Source organism: Centroberyx gerrardi, chromosome 19, assembly GCF_048128805.1.
Source record: "Centroberyx gerrardi isolate f3 chromosome 19, fCenGer3.hap1.cur.20231027, whole genome shotgun sequence".
NCBI classification, from domain to species: domain Eukaryota; kingdom Metazoa; phylum Chordata; class Actinopteri; order Beryciformes; family Berycidae; genus Centroberyx; species Centroberyx gerrardi.
Window position 1 is genome coordinate 9,101,734 of NC_136015.1, and position 22,133 is coordinate 9,123,866.

A 22,133-nucleotide genomic window follows, 5' to 3' on the forward strand; every position below is an offset into this window, starting at 1 on the left:
GGCCAGGACTGGCGCTTAGCACCGGCTCCAATTACTTCAGAGTGGGCACTCTCGTCCCTTTGGTTCGGCTAAGAAGGTGCTCCTCGTTTCTTGCATTCTGCCTCTCGCATGCTGCGGTTGTTTTTTTCTCTTTGTTTTTTTTTTTCTTTCATTCTCACCATATCCTTGTCTGAGTCACACGGCCTTAGTTTTTCAGGGAGGTGATATTTTGTAGTGTCCAGTCATGTAGGTGGATAAACCCTGATCTCCAGTCGGTGATAGCCATTTAAATAGACAACACTCGTTATATGTATATATTATATGTGTATTAATTTGTTTTTGTTTTGTTTTTTTCCTTAGAAGACCATATCCTCATATAACTTACATCAATTTGATACAACTTAATGTAGTAATGTTTACTATAAATTTACATCATTAAAATTTATGCCAGTCTTAAAAGGGATGGGAACTCTATTCCACAAAGTAAATTGAGTTTAGTTGGGTTTACCTTCCACTACATCCTGGTAGTATCCATACATCTTCCCTATTTGATCTTTTCATTTTTTTCCAGCCTCTTTCCCAAGAGTCTATACTCAATTGGTGGAAAAAAGAGTTTGATCTCATCTTGGCTCAAAACAAAAAGGCGGCCATTTTGAGGAGATCCAATCTCCTTGTGAGATTCATGCAACGGCAACTACTGACTCGAGTTTTGCCGGATCAGTAAAAGGATTAGCTCGGATGATCAGCCGTAGTCAATGTTAGTAGCTCCAAACCACACATACCTTCTATATGAATGATGCCTCCACGGTGGACGGTGAATGTCCAGTCTTTACAACAGTGTAAATGAAACCCAATACTCACGAAAAAGAAGCAATGCAAAGGGTTTGGATTTTTTGTTATGCGTGGTTTTTAAAAAGGAATATTTGCTGGAGACTGGAGATTCACAGGATACCCGGGTCATTCTATGGAGAAAACATCTAACACAAACACACTCACACACTGCCAACCCATGTCGTTCCAACAAATATATAACCAGCCAACCAACCAAAGCCACTCACTTGTCAACCTATAATTGAGTTACTATAATTCATTCAGACACAAAAAGCACTCTACTTGGCTGTTTCTTCAACCAGGACCTTTTAGGTTGATATAGTAATACTGCACCTCTGCTCTGAAAACCTTGGATTTATGAAACACAAAACGGTGACATGACACTCCACATGTCAGTGGGATGTTTTTTGATAGTGATGTAATTGACTGACTCATAAAACAAATCATTAAAATACAACTAGACACAAGTTAGTGATCAAAAGATGCGGTGCAGACCAAATCTAGCAAGACCGGAGTAGGGGAAGGTTCAAGATCTTTGTTGAAGAAACAGCATACTACGTGTGGTAGGTCTGGAACAAGTCATTGTTCTAAGTGCAGGGGGGAAACAGGCGCGAGGGGGAGGGGGGGGGGGGGGGGTTTAGCAATGCTATCGGCTCCTCTATGCGTTACTCAAGTCCTGGCGGAAGCACACGTAAGCAGAGACAGGCTGATGGAAGGGGTAAGGGGCGGGATCTTACCTCGAAGTCCAGCTCAGAGTACCGTACTCTTTTCCTCTGGAAGAGGAGGGGGCAGGGGGAGAGAAGACAGCATCAATGACCACCCCTCCACTATCGGAAACACACACTTCAGCTCTATGCCTGTCTCCCTGCCTGACTCTCTCTCTCTCTATCTCTCAGTGCCATTGTTCAGTATAAAGGGGGATGGCTAATATGCACTGGCTACCCAACATGATACAGATATTCTTGCAAATGTCAAGGCAAAAAGCAAATTGTTCAGTCTATTTCAACGTAATGAGATTAGTGAAGTGGAATAACCCAGAATTAGAATGAAATAATAATTTCTCGGCTCACATCCTCTCAAATACAATCATTACAAGCCCAGCATAAATCATCCCCTTTGCTATTTTTGGAGAATTTTGTTGGAGACATTCCGATTAAAAAAAAAAAAAGCTGCAGCAAACAGTTGAGGAATGGCTTTCGTCCTCTAATCTCGTTTGGACTCCGCCGCTCTCTTTTAAGTGCCTGTGTAGCTCTAGCGACTGGCATACAAGCTGCCAATTTAACAGCTGCAGACATTTCCAACTCATCTGGCCCTGACACTGCATTGCATGACATTCCATCTCTCACTTCCTATCCGCCTCTCTCTGTCTCTCTCTGTCTGCCAGATTCGCATTAGGCACTGAGAGGCGCTGCTCTCTACAGTTAGTTCAAAGCGGTGTTCATTCTTTAAGAGAGCGCAGTTGCTGATTTGGTGCTCTGGCAGCCAAGGTTTTAAAAGGTACAGGAATGCAGACAGATAGAGGAGTAATGGTAAGTATGTTGACACAAAGACGGCTTATTCACTTTGTCGCACCCCCATCACTGCACATACAGCACAATACAATTCTTATCCACCTACAGCGGATTAGTGAATCCTTACCTTAGACAAAGAGATTCCATGATTGAGTTTGCTCAGTATTATGATAGACATACAACATGCATATACATGTATATTGCATGTTTTGGGGAGGACACACACAAAGCAGTCATGAACCCACTCATGTACATATTTCAGTAGGGAAATCCTTCCTCATATAATAGCCGGCCACAATCACACACCGCTTATGCATTTGTTCGCATATTCACCATACAAAATGATACGACAACCTGAGCTTTATAGCCCAGAGTTTGTTGTAAATGCATACTCATCTAAATGCAGTATTTACATGTTCAATATTCCCTCCACCGCACTTCTCTGCCTTCCCCTCTCTCTCATGAGAGGGTAATATCCCCCTCTGAGCCATTTTCACAGTTTGACTGAATCATTAAGAGTTAACATTTACAAGCCTCTCGCTGAAAATCAACAGTGAAATGAACACTCCTTGAGTACATTTCTGTGATCCCTCCATTATGCGGCGCCATGTTTGAATTCGGGAGTAAAACACTGCTCTGCACTGATTTAATCTTGAGGGGCACGCTCGGATATCCATCTCCAAATCAAGCATATTCAAATAGGGTAAAATTACAGCAGCGACTGGTAAATTACATCCCACAGGTTTCTCCGCAGAAATTTTTTGATATTCATGAGTGCACTCGTAGATCTTATGACAGAGATTTTTTATGAGATTTAATGACTCGTCCTTAACGTCCTCAGCCCTAAATGAAGCATCTGCACTTTTCGGTGAAAGTGTCGTTTCCATCTCCTTAATCAACCTTGTGAGTCAGCAAGATGCCATTGGGGAAAGATCCAAAGTGTGTGTGTGTGTATGTGCCTGTGTGTGTGTGTGTGTGTGCGTATGTGTGCCTGTGTGAGTGTGTACACGTGCACATTGGTCTGTGAGTATTGAATGTGTGTGCGTGTCTGTGATGATGATATGTGTGTGTGTGTGTGTGTGTGTGTGTGTGTGTGTGTGTAATTAAGGTGGGCTGAAAGACATTCACCAGGGGTATTTCCTCTGATCCTGCCTGTCTCAGTCCATCTGTTGTGCCACCTTGTAGGGCTAAGGGGGGATTACACACACACACACACACACACAAACATACACACCCACAGAGCAAACTGATAAGAAGGTGCTTGTCAATGTGAGAATAACTATTATTTCCACACATTGTCTCAGCGAGCAATAAGTACCACTCAGCTGAAAATAATAGTTGTTGTAATAGCAGACTGTAATAGCACAGCAAACAACTGTGTGCTAGTCACAGTGTTTTAGACCGTATGTTAATGTATGCAATACATTGTGTCGTAACAATTGAGAGGTGACTTTGGGAGATGTTTGTGTGTGGGTGTATGTTTGAAGGCCAGCACTCATTTAACTGTGTGGATAATAGCTACACTAACAGAGACTCTCTCCTCCCACAACCTTCTACCACAAGTCTTCTTAACAAATCATTTATTCTAATACTGAGTCTTAAATCTTTTCACTTCCAATGTATATCAACTTGTTTCAAGACTTGATTTATGTGACAGTATCTTGATACTAGTGGAGTGATTTGCCTTATTCTTACTTGTTTCCAGGTATTGGCACGTGTTTCTAGAAAATTCCTTGCACAGGGGAAACTGCACTGGAAACACGTTGAATTATCTCACCCCACTGGCAGAATTTCTCACTTCTTCTGAGAAAAACAAGATTTTAACACTGAATATGAGACTAAATGACTTGTTAACGTGGACATCTTTGCAGTGTAGTTTCCTCACCACTTTCTTCCCTTTCTCGTCTCAGTCTCTGACTCCCCTACTGTAACTTCACCCTGTGTAGCCCCAACTTCAGCGCCCACCACTTGTAACCACCACTTCAAACCAAGAGTTCAGATGGATGGTGGACTTAGTGAAGAAGCGGCACCACCACTGGGAACCCTCCCTCCATCCCTCGACCTCTCCATACCCACCTCCAGGGATCCTGCTGAGAGGCTGGTGTTGGCGTTGGTGCTGCCCAGGTTGCGCGGCAGGGTCCTGGTTCTCTCCACCGTGCTTCCCCCCGTCAGGATCTGCCTGACCGACGGCCTCTGGCCTGGCTTTAGCTGGAGCGAGTGCCCGTGGGAGTGCATGTGCCCTCCGTGGGAGTGCACGAGACCGCCCTGAGCCATCATGTGGCCGTGCCCGTGGGGCATGGTTTTGATCGTCCCGTAGGAGCGGTTGAGGTTCATGGCGATGTTCATGTCGCCCACGCTGGGCGGCACAAAATCGGCCGGGTAGGCCTCGCTCTCGGCCGGGTGGAGGGTGAGGGGAGAGGGAGGCGGGGGGAAGGGAGGGTCCTCCACCGCGATGTTGAGGGGCTTGTCCTCGCCCCCCAGTCCCAGGCCCCCTCCTTGGGAGGAGGGCACTGGGGGCTTGAGACTGACCGTCCTACGAGGTAAGACCATGTAGTCCCCCTCCCCTCCTCCTCCCCCGCTTCCGGCGCTCCCGTCCTGGGAGGTGTTGGAGGAAGTGGGCGGCCGTGCCCAGCCCAGGCCACTCTCGGTGCACAGGTAGACGGGCGCTCCGCTGCGCTGCTGCCCCTGCTGTCTCTGCTGATCCACATTCACCTCCTTCTTCAGGGGCGTCTCGCTCAGCTCGTTGAGACCTCCCAGGGGTGGAACCTTGTGGAAAAAACAAGATAATGCATCAGCATGTAGAGCCTAGCCACAATTGGGTACGGTACATGTGGCGCAGATCATTTTAGTTCTACAAACATTTCTTGGAGGCAGTGAATTGATGCCCTTGCTGAGCCTGAACATAGAACCCTGATAGAAAGTAGATAGAAAGTCAAACTGAACTAATCATTTAAACTGCCAGTCAACCCAAACTCCATTCCCATACCTGTACGATGAGGTTGGGAGGGGGGATGTTCCCAGGCAGGGAGCTGAAGTTGACCCCCACTCCCCCCTCCTGGTGGGCAGCCAGCTTGGGATCGTCCTCGTCGTCCAGGGAGATGCGGGAGAGGGTCCCGGTGATGGTGGCCGGGTTACAGGTGTTCACCTCCTTGAAAATGACTGGAGGGAGATGAGGGAGACAAGAGAAGCCGTGGAGACAGCGAGAGAAGGGAGGGGAAGCGTGAGGTCAGGGAGCAGGAGTATGGGTAATTAGTGGGGATGAAAAGAAGAGGTGGCCGGGGAGAACACGGTTGGAGTGACAGAAGGGACAAAGGGAAAGGAAGAAGAGAAACAGGATCAAGGGAGAGGAGAGGGGAATAAAAGGAGGGTCCAAAAAGTAGGAGCAAATATGAGCAAGCAAGGAGGAAGTAGGTAGATAGATGATAAGCAAGACGAAGGAGAGAATAAAAGGGAAAGGGGTAAAAGAGGTAAAAGAGATGGAAAGAATGATCATGCAAAGCAGATAAAAAAAAAACATTAGCAGATTGACAAGATGATAAAGGCAGAGAGAAGAATGCATGATGAATGGATAGAAGGTGATTGATAGGATATGAATCATGCCAAAAAGAAGACAGTCAACCAAGAGGTAAATGTGGGTAAGACAGAGAGATAAGGGAATAGTGTGGAGAAAAAGATAAAGTGAGCAAAGCCAAGAATTTCCCTAAGCCTCCAGACAAAGAAAGATAAAAAGGAGTTGCAAAATGTGATATATGTATATGTAGAATTGTTCTATCCAACATATCTTGCAAATGCCCATGAATAAATGCAATGTTAGTGATTTAGATGCGGAGATAAATCAGGGAGGTATTGATACAGAAGCATGTTTGCAGCTTGGATCTAGCTGTGAACTACCGCGCCGTTTTATTAGCACTGCCGCACAAAAGCAGATTGCATCTCCAAAGAAAAGTTTCACTTCTCATTTTGGGCTTATGTGGTTTATACTGGCTGAGATGAGTTTTGTCCCTGACACTGTGACCTAAAGTCTCGCTCCATCTCGGGATTTGCTGGTGAGCCAGGATTTTTATTAGCTTGGAGAAAGGGCCACAGTGTAAAATGCAGTGTGCTTCAAATGAAATGGAGCTGAATTCCCTCGCTGCTGAAGCCCGTCCTGTATCTTGGTCACCATGGGAACTCATTATTCCCTGCCCTGTTGTCACATATCAACGTGAGTGTGGGAGTGTGTGTGTGTGTGTGTGAGTGTGCGCGTGTGTGTGTGAATGTACGTTTTTGTGCGTGCATGAGTGTGTGTGTCGTCGACTCCACAATACACTTAATGGAACAGAATCTGAGATTACTTTACTCACAGTGCTTTTGGGTTAGCTTTCATGCATGTTGTTCAGAAAAAGAAAATACTAGACACATTTCTGGAATAGCTATTGTAAAATGAACTACAGTATAACATGCTAGTAAGAGACAATGTCTAATCTAAACAACTAAAATTAATCTATGGTCAAAAAATAATCAAACTGTAATGTCATGCTGGATATCATGCTTATTCTATTGCCATCAGAGGAAAAAATATTCACTCTATAGGCCCGAAATCCAATTCTAGACCAAAGCCTGTAGCGCAGATCTGTTTCATGTAAATTGCATGGATGTGACAAAACGTCAAGCTACATGCTTGGTCAAAAATTGGGACCGAATCCTGCTGAGTCTGAGCATACTAGCAAGGAGACTGTCCGTGACTTAATACAAAACCTAGCATCTTCTCTGTTTCCCTGCTCTGTTGGTGCTAAGTGATCTGAAAGGACTGGACAGGTGTTGGGAAATGGACCACCCGGCCAATCCGACCCCTTCAGATCTGCATCCAGCAGGAGAGGCCCAGAGAACGGTCTAGGAGTTATTTAAGGCCTGGACCAGGCGGTGCTAAGTAGGTCAATTGGGTGGCAAACTTACATGGGTGTCCTCTCTCTGCAAGGGTGGAGGGGGAAAGTGACTCTGTGTTAATTTTACAAAAACACAACACAAACCGAAGCACCTAGATTCTGATACACAACACTCTCACACACACACACACACTCACTCACACCAAGACCATCGTCCCATTGATCAAAATAGGCCTGAACACATATTGAATCACGTTATCATCATGCACAATTAAACACAGTCTCATCCAAACATATGCTGTCTGAACACTTATTGGGCAGAATCGGTGTGATTGATAAGGCATAATAATCCACCCACCAGTGAGCAGAGTTGTACCACATCTCCCATCATTCCATTAACATGCACTGTAGCAAAGCAGAATGTTACAGCTCTCCATTGCCTCTCTGCTACGCTAATCCCATGATAAATGGCTACAAAGGAAGATGAAGAGAGAGAGAGAGAGAGAGACACAGATAGGGCTCACCTGTTTGACACGCCAAGTCCACATCCTTCTCAAAGTCCGTCTGAGAGAGATAGGATAGGATGGGAAGAGAGGAAAGACAGTTAATACAGTAGGTGTGTGTAGGTGTTTATGTGCGTGTGTGTATATACTTATATACTAGTCACATGGCAGCACCAGATTAGCACACAGAACAGGACAGAGGAGTAATGGGATCTATCTATATTCCATATACCGTATCCAATAACCCTGATGTTCTGATGTGACTGTAAAGAAAAGGCTGTTACCATGGTGACACATATTTACAGTACTTCTAAATAAATAATGCCTCCTATGAACAAAGGAAATTACAAAATATTGTTGTCTAAAGTCGGTCTAGAAATACATTTTCAATCCTGTACAGTGAATTTTGTTGACAGAATGTTGCTCCTACATTCCCTGTTCAAACCAAAAAACGGTGCTTTATAAATTTGAAAATATATCAGTTTCTTGACATGCACGACTTCTGCAATGTATTTCAATTTGCTTCAGGAGATCCAAAGAGTCTCTGACAGAGACGAGTAAGAGATTGTGGAGTTTTGCCAGCTACACAATACTATGCCTCATCAGTCACCTTGCTGTCATTTAAATGCAAAGAGGGGCAGCAATTTGCACAGCAGCGAAACTATTATCTGCTGTACCAGTTGAAGCAAACCTTTGTCGTCTCCTGGCCAGGCTTTTGCTTAGATGGTAAAAATGATGAAACACTAGAAAAAGCTTTCAGTTTATTCACATAACATACTCACAACACAGACTTAAACCTGCCCGCAAGATTCAGATTTTGCGTATCAAATATTTTGGGGGGAATCTGAAAATGGTATTTGTTTGCTTTGATCCAGAACTCACTCAAGGGGATTTTAGTGGTAACACTGCTCTTTAGGGTAACAAAAACAACAACAAAAAAAAACCACTGGCAAACCCAGCGGCCGTGGATAGAATGAAGGAAAGCTCCGGTTTGTGTCTCCAACATGGCCACCGCTCAAGTTTCCTAAACTTTGTGTGAATGTAAAGCTCATTGCTATGCTGTTCCGGTCCTCTCTTCTCTCACGATAGAGCCGCCTCCTGTTCTCGGCGGGATTCACTTACAAAAGGCTTTGTTTGGATAATAAACTACAGATTTTAGACAGTTTGGGCACGCCACAGTGGCGGAGAGAAAGAGGAAGGGGGAAATGAAAAATTGAAAGAGAGAAGGAGAGAATGTGTAAAGGTCTCGGAGGAGAGGAAAAGCTCTTAGTACGCAAATCACCCGCAGCACCGTAAATGGGTCTGTACTAAATGGACGAATGAGGATATGAAAGAACCCCCCCCCCCCCCTCTCTCTCTCTGTCATATCCAAATTCACAAAAACAAATCATCACGATTTTAACCATTACACGCTCTCTCGGTAATAGCCTCAGAGGTTAAGTACAGCATAGTGAGCCATCGAGGTCACGGTTTCATCATGGTAATTCCAAGTATTTGGTAAAAAGACCATAGGGGATTGCAGTCCTGTTGACGCAGGGAACAGACCTAAGTTCACTGCTGAAATAAATACAAAAGAAGCAATGGCAAAGGATATACTATAAATTCTACATTTTTAGGCTTACTTTTACTACAAGTGCTAGTGGCCGCATATAGGTCACAGCTACTTCTACTTAGATTTAAAGGTGCAATATGTAATCTGACCAAAAGTTGATGCAACATGAGAATAGATGAGATGTTAAATTGATTATGACTTTGGTCAGTTAACGTTTCCTCACATTTGATGCTTATTGTTTTACAGATTGCACCTTCATCCAACTATAGACTCTGTGGACAATGAGCACAGCTAGCTGTCCCGTCTACAGTTGACATACTGGTTGGCTGCTGGTGTGGTTGTGGGCGTGGTTGTGGAAATTGTTGAGGATTGGGTTATGGTCGTGGGCGTGGCTGTGGTCATGCCCGTGGTTGTGGGTGTGGTCGCTGCGGGGCAGACTGTGGTAACAGGCTTGCTGGCCTCCCTGCTGGCATGCCTGGTGGCACGTCGGCGGGCGCGGCTGCTGGCGGCAGCCCGGCACGCACGGCAACGTGCCGTAACGCAGAGAGCCGCGCCGCTGCCCGCAGTAGCTGGCGTTTGGACGCTGCTGATGGGGCGGGAGGAATGTGATGGAGAGAATAAAGTGAAGGCGTGAGCGGAGGAGAAATGAACTGGTGGCGTAGGGGGGAGAGCAATGAGCTTTTCTCTGAGATTAGCTGATCTAGTGATTTTTGCCGAAGATGGCTTTGTTTCAACTTTAACAAGAATGTCTAGCTACAGCTCTAGATTTTTATTATCTGTATAAATGTCATGGGTTTTAAATTCTAATGGGATTCGGCGTGGATATAGCAATAACACCTGAGAGGATGTTCTTCACTGTAATTATGGGTATGACGCTGTTGTAACTAGCGGCAGCGTCACCAAAGTACCCATAATAACGGTAATGAATGTTCTCAAGAGTATTATGGCTTTCAACAACAGTTGAAGCAGCGGTTGAAAACAGTAGTTGAAAGCCATAATCTTACACAGTTGCTTATGCATGTTGCTGTCTGAAAAGTTTTCTTCACAGTAGCACACATAAATAATAAAAAACAGGAGAAACCAAGAGAGATTACTAGCTTCCTTAATATCACAGAGTTGGCATCTAATCAAACACAGCTAGCTGTGGCTTTATGGGGATTATCAGCACATAGGGAACACATTCGCATTGATAACACATATTAATTACATATCATAATAACTTATAATATATAAATAAATATACTTATACAGTAGCACCTTTTACCAAAAACAACGTTGGGTAAGCAGGTTATATATGCTCCTCTAAGTTATGAAAACACAGAAAAGAATGTGTCATAATAAGTTCCCTGTGCAGATTGATGGCTCCAATGTTTAATCTTGATAACCTCAGAGGTGCGTTCAGGAGCCCATAATCGTTACCGCAAACGCGTCTAAGGGAGAAATAAAGGGAATAGCGATGTGAGAGTCGCAGTAACTCATGCTCTCATACTAGCGGTGTGACCGTGGTGACATTGGCAAGGCAGTTCAAGTCTATATGATTTATCACGCTATTAGCCACATTTTGGAACACAATAACCTTATGTGAGCTCCATGCTCTTCGAATAAAGATGAGAAAGTTTAGGGTAAAGGTAAATAAAAGTGCTGCAGTGTCTGCTTTGCTAATACATGGAATACTCGCAGTAATAAAAGTGCTGTTTCTCTACACTTCATAATTAAGATACATATATTTTCATCTTGCAGAAAGTGTAGACAACTGGAATGTCAAAAGTTTATTGCTGGAAAGTGATTTAATGTCATTATACTGTTACATGAGGTGTCATTCGTTGACATCCACTCTTTATGTCCAATTACGCCACTGTAGGAAGTTAGTTTCAGGCTGGGGGCTGCAGAGTTAGGGAGCGAATTTCCATTTGAATGGAAAATGGAATGGTAAATTTGGGAAAAAACGTTTTAGCGAAAATGCATGAGAAGTAATGAATTCCGTTTAAGGAAAAAAATAAAAATGGGAACCAGGTATGAGTGTGAAGACTTCGATCATGGCAATCATGCTTCTTCTTATTACGGGCTGAAGCTTCTGGGAAACTCAGCCCTGGTTAATGTTAGTCCGGGGCAGGGCTTATGGATTGCAATGCAGGATGAAATGGAATGCTATTCACCATGATCTGCACCTGTCCGTTCTTGCAGGAGTCTGGTGAATTCTCGCTGTCGTCTTTACATCCCCCCATCCGACAGCGCACCGCATCCTGCACCTGGGCGGGGGGAGGGAGGAGGGGGGATTAATATGGAGGAACGGAGGTAAGGGACAGGAAGGGAGAGGAAGGAAGGAATGAGATACAAAGGACAGAAGTTAGTGGAGGAACTTCACTCGCGATTTCGAGTTAGTTTTGGCGAACGCCGGCGCATGGGGAACTCGCTGCTCAGACATTTTACATTCTAGTCGCTGCAATGACAGATGTTCGAGGAACACTCAAGCATGTGAATATGACAAATAATGTGAAGGGAAAACCTGTGTTCTTCACAAAGTAGTTCAGCATGTAGCTTATATAAGTACTTCAAAGGCCCATACAATATAAGCCTGCCTTGTGAGATCAGTGGCACAGGGTCTTAAATTAAAAGGAACAGCACAGTGTATAGACGTTATAACCCCTGGGTTGTTCCAGTGTCATATTGTTTTCACTTTATTTATCCTCCCACATACGGCATCTGAGCAATCATACATCATCCAGCTGTCAAAGGATTGGTTCTGAGGCGCTCCAGCTCCAAATCAAATGGATCCCTATGCAGAATCTCTCATAGAGCCGACTGCAAGTTCCTTCTCCCACCCATCAGGCTCTGTATTATAGATATCTCAGTAACTTGCGGAGCAGCTACATCGTTTCTCAATGTTGCTGCTGTCAAATCCCATCAGAATCTCATGAGCGGAAACATGAGCGCGCATGTAAGGAGCAGTATAAGAGCGAAAGAGAAGCATCTTCGCTCTCAGTGGGTGGTCTCATCCATGTGCTGCTGCACATGAGATTGGAGCAGCATCCATGTCTGATGAATACTGCATGGACTTGTGTATTCCCTCCATTGTTTTCTGCCCTCCCTCTCCGCTCTCTCTGTCCATATACATTCTCCATGGCATTTGTTCCCTGTTCTCTGCGTTTGTGTGTGTGTGTGTGTGTGTGTGTGTGTGCGCGTATTGGCACCCGATGCAGCCAATTCTGACTTCAAAAGAGGAAGAGGCCCTCTATGGGTCCATACTGCTCTCTCTACCTCCCTCTCTTTCTCCTCCTCCCCTACTATCATCCCCCGCTTCTCTATTAAATCACTTCTTTTCCCTCCCATAGATCTCTGCGTGCAATCTCTTCCCTCCCTCCCTCCCTTCCCTCTCTCTTTGCTAATCCACTCCCTCTCTCTTCCTCGCAATCTAGCCCTAGTTTCCATCCATCCCTTCCCTTTCTCTTCCTTCTCCCGCTGCCGCCTAATCACGACGCCTCTAACGTCGCGCACGTTCGCTGGCTCGTCGCTCCTCGACTGATCTCAGCGGGCCGTCTGTGCCGCCATGGTCCTTTTATTCTCTACAATACCTTACATGCACCGGGTGCTCGGCGCACACGACGCCACACTCGCTCGCACATTTTTGTTTCTGTAGTTTACTTCACATAATAACTGGCTTTGTTCTGCCTTCTCCCTCGTTTTGCACCGCAGCGCTTCGTCGTCTCCCCTTGTTCCTCTCTTCCGCCCCCCCTCCCTGCGGTGTGGCACTCCCCTTTGCCGCTTGTTCTGCAGCTACGAAGGATTTACGCTCAGTCTCTGGCAGGGGATTTTCATACATTTACAAAAAAAAAAAATAATTCCTGGATTTACTTTACCCTGATCCCTCCCGCTTTTGTGATATTGATTTAACGTGGCTAAGTATTCCAAGCATTTAGAAATTCACTTACACTATGCGGCGTATTCAATATCATAATGATTTGTAGGATATAGGCAAGGGTGTGTGTGTGTGTGTGTCGGTGGAGGGGCCGTTGACGTCAGCTAAAGAGGAAACATTTACAGTTATGGGAAATGGATCACATTGTAAATCGATTAATTGTGGCTAGTGGGATTGTGACTGTGTTACTCCACATAGCAAGAGGAGTCTGTGTGTGTGTGTGTGTGTGTGTGTGTGTGTGTGTGTGTGTGTGTGTGCATGTGTGTGTGCATATGTGTGTGTCTATGTCTAGGGTATGCACCCGTATGCGTAATGAGTTTAAAATGCAGCATCTCAGGGGGCACAGTAAAGCCCCTGGCAAATAGGCATTGGGGGGCATTAGACAGGGACTTATCGTCTTACTCCATACAGCATCTTAGTAATCTCTTTAATGCGGCCTCGGATCAGTCGGACAATACTGCGCTATCACACTGTATTATGATGAAGTTGCAGCGCAACATCGGACATAAACACCGCGCTAATCCCTCTCTTGTCTGATCCTCTCTTATTCCGCCGTGACTTCAAAATGACCTGGAAGCGAACATGACATTTGCCAACATGTATCCCACCTGTCGAAGCGACAGCGGGTTGTTAAGGTCGCCGCGCGCTGCTGTGTTAGAAATGCATGAACAGTGCTTTGCTGGGATTCTCTGAGCTGCCTGGCACTGCACGGCGGAGGGAAAAAGAGAAGTGGGCTCACCTCTCGGCGCATGGCACAGTGGACGGTGATGATGACAAAACCTTGGACAGAGTCGAAGACGGCGAAGAGGACCTGGAGGAGAGCAAGGAACACATGCATGTTAGTCATATCACATATTATATTACTGTATCTTTTTGACCAGAGGATGAAATAACTGGGAAACACTGATGTGTAAATAGAACATTTACATATCAGTAATCATTGGATTGGATGGGAACACTGATATGCAAACATTTAGCCAGCCAATCCATACGTTTCTACTTAATATGTTCTTGACACATTGGAATTGTTGGTTTTGCTATGTTAATATCTCTTTTTTTTTTTTTATATTCTACTTTTTTTCCTTTGCTGTATACTGTTACTATTTTACTGCTGCAAAGACCCAATTTCCCCACAGGAATCATTAAAGATTTATCGTATCTTATGTGTCTCTATGGCCAAATGTGACCAAATGCTATGAACCCAGGCTCATTGAACTTCACAGGAGACCCATTTTACATCATGAAAATGTATTTTTTTTGATTCATTAATCAATAATTCCAACAAAATAATGGATTGACCCCTATGTGCAATATAGCATTTGAAATCCCTGAATGTCCCACACTATGGCTGCTTTCCCGTGTTGGCTCACAGATGTATGTGTGTGGGAGTATTTGTCCTGATGCTGACATGAGCGTGTAGCGATGTTGTGAGACAGATCACCTGGAATAGTGTGGAGCGCCGGTCGGTAATGGCGAGCACCGCTGACATCCAGGTCAACGCCAAGAGAGGAAGAACCACACAGGAACTCCACAGGGAGGCCCTGAGAGAGAGAGATGGAGACAGGGAGAAGGAGAGAGGATGGAGGGAGGGAGAGAAGGAGAAGGAGTGAGGGATTCAGTCTCAAACCGGACCAGGGTAGGTTCAGTCACATAAGTCCACTTCATGCACTTACATCAGCCGTCGGTTCAGTGGTGGGCACTTTGAAACTGACTGGCACACTGAGGTTTGTGCGAAATCTAATATTCTCCCAGAGAAGTGGGACGATGATGTGTAATCATGTAGATAGCTATGAGACTGACAATTGCTCACAATTATATGGTTGATGCACACTCAGTGTCATGCTGGCGGACTGTGCGATGATAGGCAGAGGCACACCCAGGGAGGGGGAAGACAAGTCACTGACAAGTACTGACATGGGGGCTTCTGAGGAGTGGAAGTGTCTTTGTGTGTGTGGGTGTGTGTGCATCTCTGCGTGTGTGTGTGTGTGTGTGTGTAACTTCATGGAGTCAGACACCAATTTAAAATGTTCATTCTGTTTGAGCGCATATCCATGGTTTTACAACTGTCCATTTGACAGACAGACAGCTCTGTCTAGCTACTCTGAGACATAATTCACATCCTTTCATAGGTTCATGGCCAAATGAATAGAAGAATAAAGCCAAAGCCTCCAGCTGGTGTGGACCATGGTTTAACCACACGACACAGTTCGCCCTCTTATTCCTTATCACATGACCACAATGTCGGCCTACGCTGTGTTTGAAAAAGTGGCATTCAAACGTTACAAGTGTGCCTCATCATACATAATAATGTGTGCTTGAATGAAGAGTTCTATTCCAAAGTGCTGCAAAATCATATTGGAGAAAAAAGTGTGGAAAGTGTTATAAAGTTGTCGTCAAAGTTGAGAAGTTATCCATCCATTGAAAAAGTGTGCTTTTTGTTGTTTTGTCACATTTTTCAAATGTATCTCATCTTGGAATGAAACTCTCAAGTACTTGACCTTAAAGCTAAACTAGGCAGAAGTCAGAATACACCGGGCTTATCACCCTAAATCATGAAGTGTGGCTGCAATAGAGAGCCTCCCACCTGTAGATTTGCCCAAATTAAATTTTGGTGTTGAGTATCTACATTTCTCCACCCACCTGAAGTGAAGAATCAGAACTTAAAAGCAAAATCTAAACTGTCTCCTGAACAGCAGTGAGCAGCGCTCACTAATCACCAACATTAGATCTTTTGCCTCTCTTGTCCCTTTGTTATCTGTTGGTATCAAGCATCACAGACCGGCCAGGTTGGTAAACATGAGCATGCTGTGTGTAATTTACTGAAGTCATGTTACATGACTTCTGGGTATTGAAGTTCCAATTTTCCCTACAGTTACCTCTCGCTGCCATTTGGAACTGCCAACACGCAAAGTTGCAGAGTGCAGCTTTAAAATGGACGGGTGAATCCAAAAGGTTGCAAACCAAACCACCATCTAATTCTATGTCTTAATTCTTTATTGTATACAGTTGGTGGGATAGTACCTGGTTTACCAACAATCTCAATGGGCAACACCATAAAGGTGAATGAGGAGGTGAAAGAGGACATGATTCACACCCTAAGACCCTGATCTGTTGACTAGAGCTGGTGAGTTAAAGGGCATTCTTGAATATATTAATGCATCATGAATACATTAAGCCAGACAATCTCAAAGGAAAATACTTTGTTTACTTTTTGCCTCATTTCCTTTACCCCACCTCTATTTACATTATTCCTTGGCCACTTGCCATTGCATGGCTTTGTTTTTTATAATATGGGGAAGGTAGCTTGAATTCACATACTTTGAAACATCATTTTCTGCTAAGGTAAGGAAACTTAATAGAGCAAGAAAGCAACAAGTGCTTGCTTGGTGAACAGTGATTGGTTGATACCAGGCATCTAAAACAACTTTACAGCTGTCACTTCCAACATGAACTATACTCATGCAGAATGCTTGGATTCAAAGGCAACCTGTCCAAGTTATGGTCTGAAAGGAACAGCGATGCTATTCACGACACAACGCAGTGCATAATGACAGATGATGGCTTTGTACTGATAAGGGTTTCTGTCAGCAGCTCATTTGAAGGAGCTTCAAACCGAATGGTACCCTGCGTGCAGCGAGAGGTAATGCGACTCTAAATGACATATCTAACAACAGACAGTACGCAATGATCTAGGTGGGTCTAAGGTACCAGAGAAATAATAGAACTGAGTGAAAAAGTCACTAATCCCAGTATGGTCCTGCAAATACACAATGACAAAAACTAACTGATAGGAGCTTGTTACTGGGAATAGGCAATTTCATCACATTACCCTCAGTCACAGCGTCCCTGTGAGACAATACAAGCGAGAACCGCGATGTCGCCTCACGCAGGGTGCTTTTAAAAAACAAACACAAAGCCATAATAATGAGAGATTCGCACAAAAGGGCTATCCAGGGACATGGTTAAAAAGATGCATAGCATTGCTTCCAATATGTAACGCAGGAGGAAGGCCTTTCATCCGAGGAGCCTGGCTGCGCTGAACAGAAAACCATGACAACTACTCTCCCATCAGGAGAAACAATTACCAGTCGATTAAAAAAAAAAAAATCTCACAATGGTACCTTCTAAAATGCCACCACTCAGTAAGTAATGGGTTGATATTAAACTTAAGTTTAGTTCCCAAACATGTCATTGCAAGATAGGAGACTGGAAGCTGTGCTGCTTCACTTTGGTGTCCCATTTATAGTTTTTGGCACACATCTACCTGTGTGGGTTCATGATCAATCACTTGCCAGTATTGGTTGTCATGGTTAGCTGGTATGATGTTACTCACTTTGCTTTTGTTTTGAACCCAAAATGATCACTTGATGGTCGCATGTATAATAAGTGATGTATCAGTGCATTCATTATAATGTCAGATGTGCGCTTGCAAATATGAAGGACAGAAAAGTAGAGGCCAAGTAACGCTACACTGCTGTAAAATAGATTTCTACTGTGATTTTATTTAGGCATAATGGAGCAAAATCTAAAATACTGTACCTGGACGTATATAAATAGCTGCAGCTATGCCTGTAATGTTGTTGGCTGATCTTTTCAATGCTTTGTCTTTTTTTCCTCATTTGTCATTTAAGCCTATATTGTGGTCATTTGATAAGATGTGTGTACTGTATCCACCAGGTTTGAGTCAAATAAGATTTACAAATAGTTTTTATCCTTTAGTTACTGCAGTATTTATCCTATTAAGATGCATAGGTGGAGTTTACCGCATAGGGAAATAAAAGAAGAGCCAGAAAGTTTAGACGATCACAGGAAAGTGTTTGGACGCCAATTTAGCGACAATTTATGTGATTGACAACTTGCCTGACACTATCTGAATTGCCCTGATGCAGTAAACCTCAGCAATTTGGTACACCAAGCAGGTTAAAGCAAACACTAAGAATGATTCACAAATACTGTTTGACCCAGGTCAGGTCTGCTCTGTAAGACCTGAGGAAAATCCACTTTAGATCAAAACGTGCTCTCATTAAATGGTGGCGGCTTGCTGTGCAGGTGATTTTTCCTCTCATTAGTTTGTTTTCATCCAGACAACTCTGAATGCCGTCCTGCATCATCACTGGCATCCAGAGATAAAAGGATGGAGGAGAGAAAGAGAGAGAGAGAGAGAGAGAGAGAGAGAGAGAGAAAGACAGCGAGAGGACGATGGAGAGCAAACGAGAGAAAGAGTGAGAAACTGACAGAGAGGGTGAGAGACAGAAAGAGAGAGATGAAGATGGACTAACATGGCGCTGCTGGCAGTAGAGCTGGACATAGCGGTGCTTGAGATCACGCCACACTTGGAGCATTTCAGGAGCAGTCGGCTACGCGCCTCCGCCGGGACACTTCAGGACACACACACACACATACACATACACATACATGTATGGGGGGGGGGGGGGGGGGGGGGTTATGGAAACACACATTCCAGTTATGACAACAGGTGAAATGTGGAGGTGGTACGGTCGCAAAAAGAAAAAAAAAGAAAAAAAGAGTGGAGACATAAAGAGAGGGGAGGGGGAAAAGAAAAGGGTGAGGGAGGGAGGGAGGGGGGAGGAAAAGAAAGAAAGAAAGGCAAATTAAAAACAGATCTCAAAAAGTAGCAGCAATGAAAAACAGTCAGAATACAAAGACTGATTCAGAGCAAGTAGAGAGAGAGAGAGAGAGAGTGAGAGACGGACATTGCAATGTTACAGCAGAGTTATGTGGATTAACAGAGTACAATGAGACAGACAGGAGCTACAAGGCCTGAGCCATCTTATTCTTCTGCCAGTGTGTGTGTGTGTGTGTGTGTGTGCGTGCGTGTCTGTGGTCTATGTTTGGCAAAAGCCTTGACGAGGTAGCATAGTGACAGTAATAGACTGTGGACTGTAGACAGTGTTAACCTTGCAATTGACAGTTATGAGAAATGATGGACTGCCATAGACGAGAGCACATTGCACTGTGTGTGTGTGTGTGTGTGTGTGTGTGTGTGAGAGAGAGAGAGAAAGAGAGAGCAAAAGAAAGTAAATACTAGGCAATACCAGGTGTGTTCATGAGTACCAGTGTAGTGTAGTGAAGTTTGTCTGCATGTGTGACTGTGCATAATGAAGCTTCATGAGGGTGTAAGTGAAGAACAGCCTCTTCCTTTGTTTGTTTACTTACAGTTGACTACTCAGATAGAGTGAAACAGTCTGTGTATGTCTGTGTGTGTGTGTGTGTGTGTGTGTATCGCCGAGTGTAGAATGATGGGGCCATGCACGGGCTATGCTACATTAGCGCCCCATCACAGCTCATTGCCTTAGCGCCAGCCACATCCCCACGGCTTCATAAGGAAATACATTACGCTAATGACAGCCTGTCCTGTTAGCAACACTACAGACTGCTGTGTGTGTGTGTGTGTGTGTGTGTGTGTGGGAGGGGGATGTTTCGGTGTGTGTGTCTGGGTGTGTGGGTGGGTGGGTGTTTCCATGCACCGCACTTCTGTGTCTTGTCGAAGAGGAAATACGCTTAACTAATAGGATACAGCGAAGGACATTGTCTACAACAAAGAAGGGCATGCCTGTGTGTGTGTGTGTGTGTGTGTGTGTGTGTGTGTGTGTTTGTACACATTAACTGGCTTAATCTCAATTGCATCACAGGGTAACAAAAGCTAATCAACCCCCCGGAGAGCCAATCTCTATTGTTAACCCTTGCAGCTGCCTGCAAAACATCAATTTCAATTTGTACAAGAGAGAGACATCGGAGAAAATGTAAGGGGGGAGATAAAAAGAGAGAGAGAGAGAGAGAAAGATGGAATCAATGTGTATGGAAATGAAAACATGGATTTGGCCCCAAGAGCTGTGGAAATCTCCACTCATTGGATTAGTAAAGATGACAAACAACCGCCAATGGATTTAGGAAATGTATAATGTTGCATGCGCGTGTGCATGCATGCATGTCCTGTATGTGTTGTATGTATGCATATACAGTGTGTGTGTGCATGTTTGTGTGTGTCTATCCTTCTGAGCAATTGCTATGTAGAAGAAGAGCAGAAAAAAATCACCTTCATATTTATTGGATATCAATAGTATATAATGTTTCATCTACATAATCCTGGTGTTTACCAATATGTAATCAGGCTACCATCTGCCATTGATTTTGAGTTTCCATTCATGGGCCGCCCTCTGTCACAGAAAACTGAGGCAAGAGATGGAAACCATATGTGGGAGTGATAATGAAATACAAAATTGTTTGATTCAAGAAAGCAACAGAACAGAGCAGATGTCCTGTCATTTCGTTGCCAAATTGGACAGTATTTTGTTGACTGTGCTCAAAGCGGGCGCAGGTGTACACGTGGGTGTGTGTTTAGAGACCCTTGAAAGCAGTTTGAGTTAGTTACCATGAAAATGTCTCCATGAGTTTGCATGTGTCAAAGGGGACAACGCGTCTAATGAAGCGGATATGTATCAACATATCTCAGCCAGAATCGTGTGTGTGTGTGTGGGATGAGGAATCAGTGCGCGTTTTGTGGGAGTGTGCGTTAATGTCTTTTGTGTGTGTGTTTGTTTGTGTGTGTGTGTGTGTGTGTGGGTGTGTGAGTCACATAGGGTTTAGGAAGTTAACTTACCCTGCTCGCTGCTTTTTAGACTTGTCTGAGATGCCGTCTCGAGACATGAGCTTATTAAACACCACAATTCCAATCAGCATATTCACCTAAGAGAGAGAAAGAGTGGTTAAGTGTTTGTACAGCTGTTCACCTAATATACAGTACACTCATAGTACACTACATAAAACACTATTTAATTGACTTGCTGTTATGGTTTTGTTGGTTTTGATTTGTTTAATCTTGCGTTTTTTGTTTTGTTTTGTATCTTATTTTATGTACTTATATTTATTCTAACCATTTTTTAAAATGGGTTTTTCATTTGTAGATCCTTACTTTTATGCCTTCATGTAAAGCACTTGGTAAACACTGCTTTTAGGTAAATGCAAAGAGTATAGTCAAGAGTATATAGTCAAGTTTATTTATATAGGCCTTTATCACAAGCATGTCTCAAAGGGCTTTACACACCATATCATATACATGTCATATACCATACTACATACATTTTATATTCAAATATGTCATATGCAAATAATAATAATAAAAAAAAATAAAAAAATGACAAAAAATATATATATATATATATATTATTTAAAAAAAATAATAACTCTGGGTGGCGATTTTTGTGTTTGCGGTGACTACCTTAAAAAAAAATAAAAAAAGATTGCTTGTCAGCCTGCCCTGTCTTACCGATGAGGAGCGCACCGCTAAGCCTGACAAACATCTGGCCATACTGACCCAGTGGTACAGATTCTAGTAGACACACACACACACACACACACACTTAGCTGAGCCACATGTAGACCTTTTTCCACTCAGAAATCCTGCCCATCTGGGAGATTTTCTATGCTGGTGACATGTCCCTTATAATCCTCATTTCCTATACTCTCTCTTCTTCTCTCCCATACTCTCCCTCCCTCCCTCCCTCCTTTCTCTGCCGAGTTCCCGTTTGGTTCCTCCTCTGCTGGTGTTGATGTGGATGTCAGCGGTGCAATGCATTACCGACAAACGCCATACACACTCTACATACCTATACTGTATATGTACTGCATACCTATCCTGATCAAGGTCCTAGACTGAAAGGCCTGCCTTGCTTCCTCCCTGCAGCTGTCACCAACACCAGCTTCTGGGTGTGCAGAACATTTTATATATTCAAAACACGGTTGCTGGAAATCCCGAGCGCGGAGCTGAGGAGCTGAACAGTCGAAGTCTGGCTTTCATGTGGTCAATTGAATTTCCAGTGTTTCGCAGCGAAAGACTGGAATTTGGCAGAAGCCGAATTCTCCCTTGAAACATGTTTCTTGTTCATTCTACAGTGCATCTGGCTTCTTTTCCATTTGGCCCAAATTTCTGTCTCTGATCTTATGCGCCTTCTCTCT

At 44.0% G+C, this 22,133-nt stretch overlaps 1 protein-coding gene across 3 annotated transcripts in view; it reads right to left on the minus strand.

Annotated features, from left to right (window-relative positions):
- The window catches only part of adgrb2 (adhesion G protein-coupled receptor B2), a 131,881-nt gene that overhangs the window by 11,236 nt on the left and 98,512 nt on the right, over positions 1-22,133 (minus strand). Inside the window, exons 6-15 of one of the 3 annotated variants that reach the window (XM_078290317.1) lie at positions 20,779-20,864; positions 18,437-18,535; positions 14,599-14,698; positions 13,897-13,968; positions 11,410-11,490; positions 7,711-7,750; positions 7,257-7,271; positions 5,308-5,480; positions 4,398-5,087; positions 1,548-1,583 (exon numbers count right to left, since the gene is read on the minus strand). In XM_078290317.1, the coding sequence (XP_078146443.1) occupies positions 1,548-1,583; positions 4,398-5,087; positions 5,308-5,480; positions 7,257-7,271; positions 7,711-7,750; positions 11,410-11,490; positions 13,897-13,968; positions 14,599-14,698; positions 18,437-18,535; positions 20,779-20,864 (1,392 nt within the window). Of the gene's footprint in view, positions 1-1,547; positions 1,584-4,397; positions 5,088-5,307; positions 5,481-7,256; positions 7,272-7,710; positions 7,751-11,397; positions 11,491-13,896; positions 13,969-14,598; positions 14,699-18,436; positions 18,536-20,778; positions 20,865-22,133 lie in introns of all 3 variants that reach the window. The other 2 variants (XM_078290315.1, XM_078290316.1) reach the window with 2 other exon arrangements.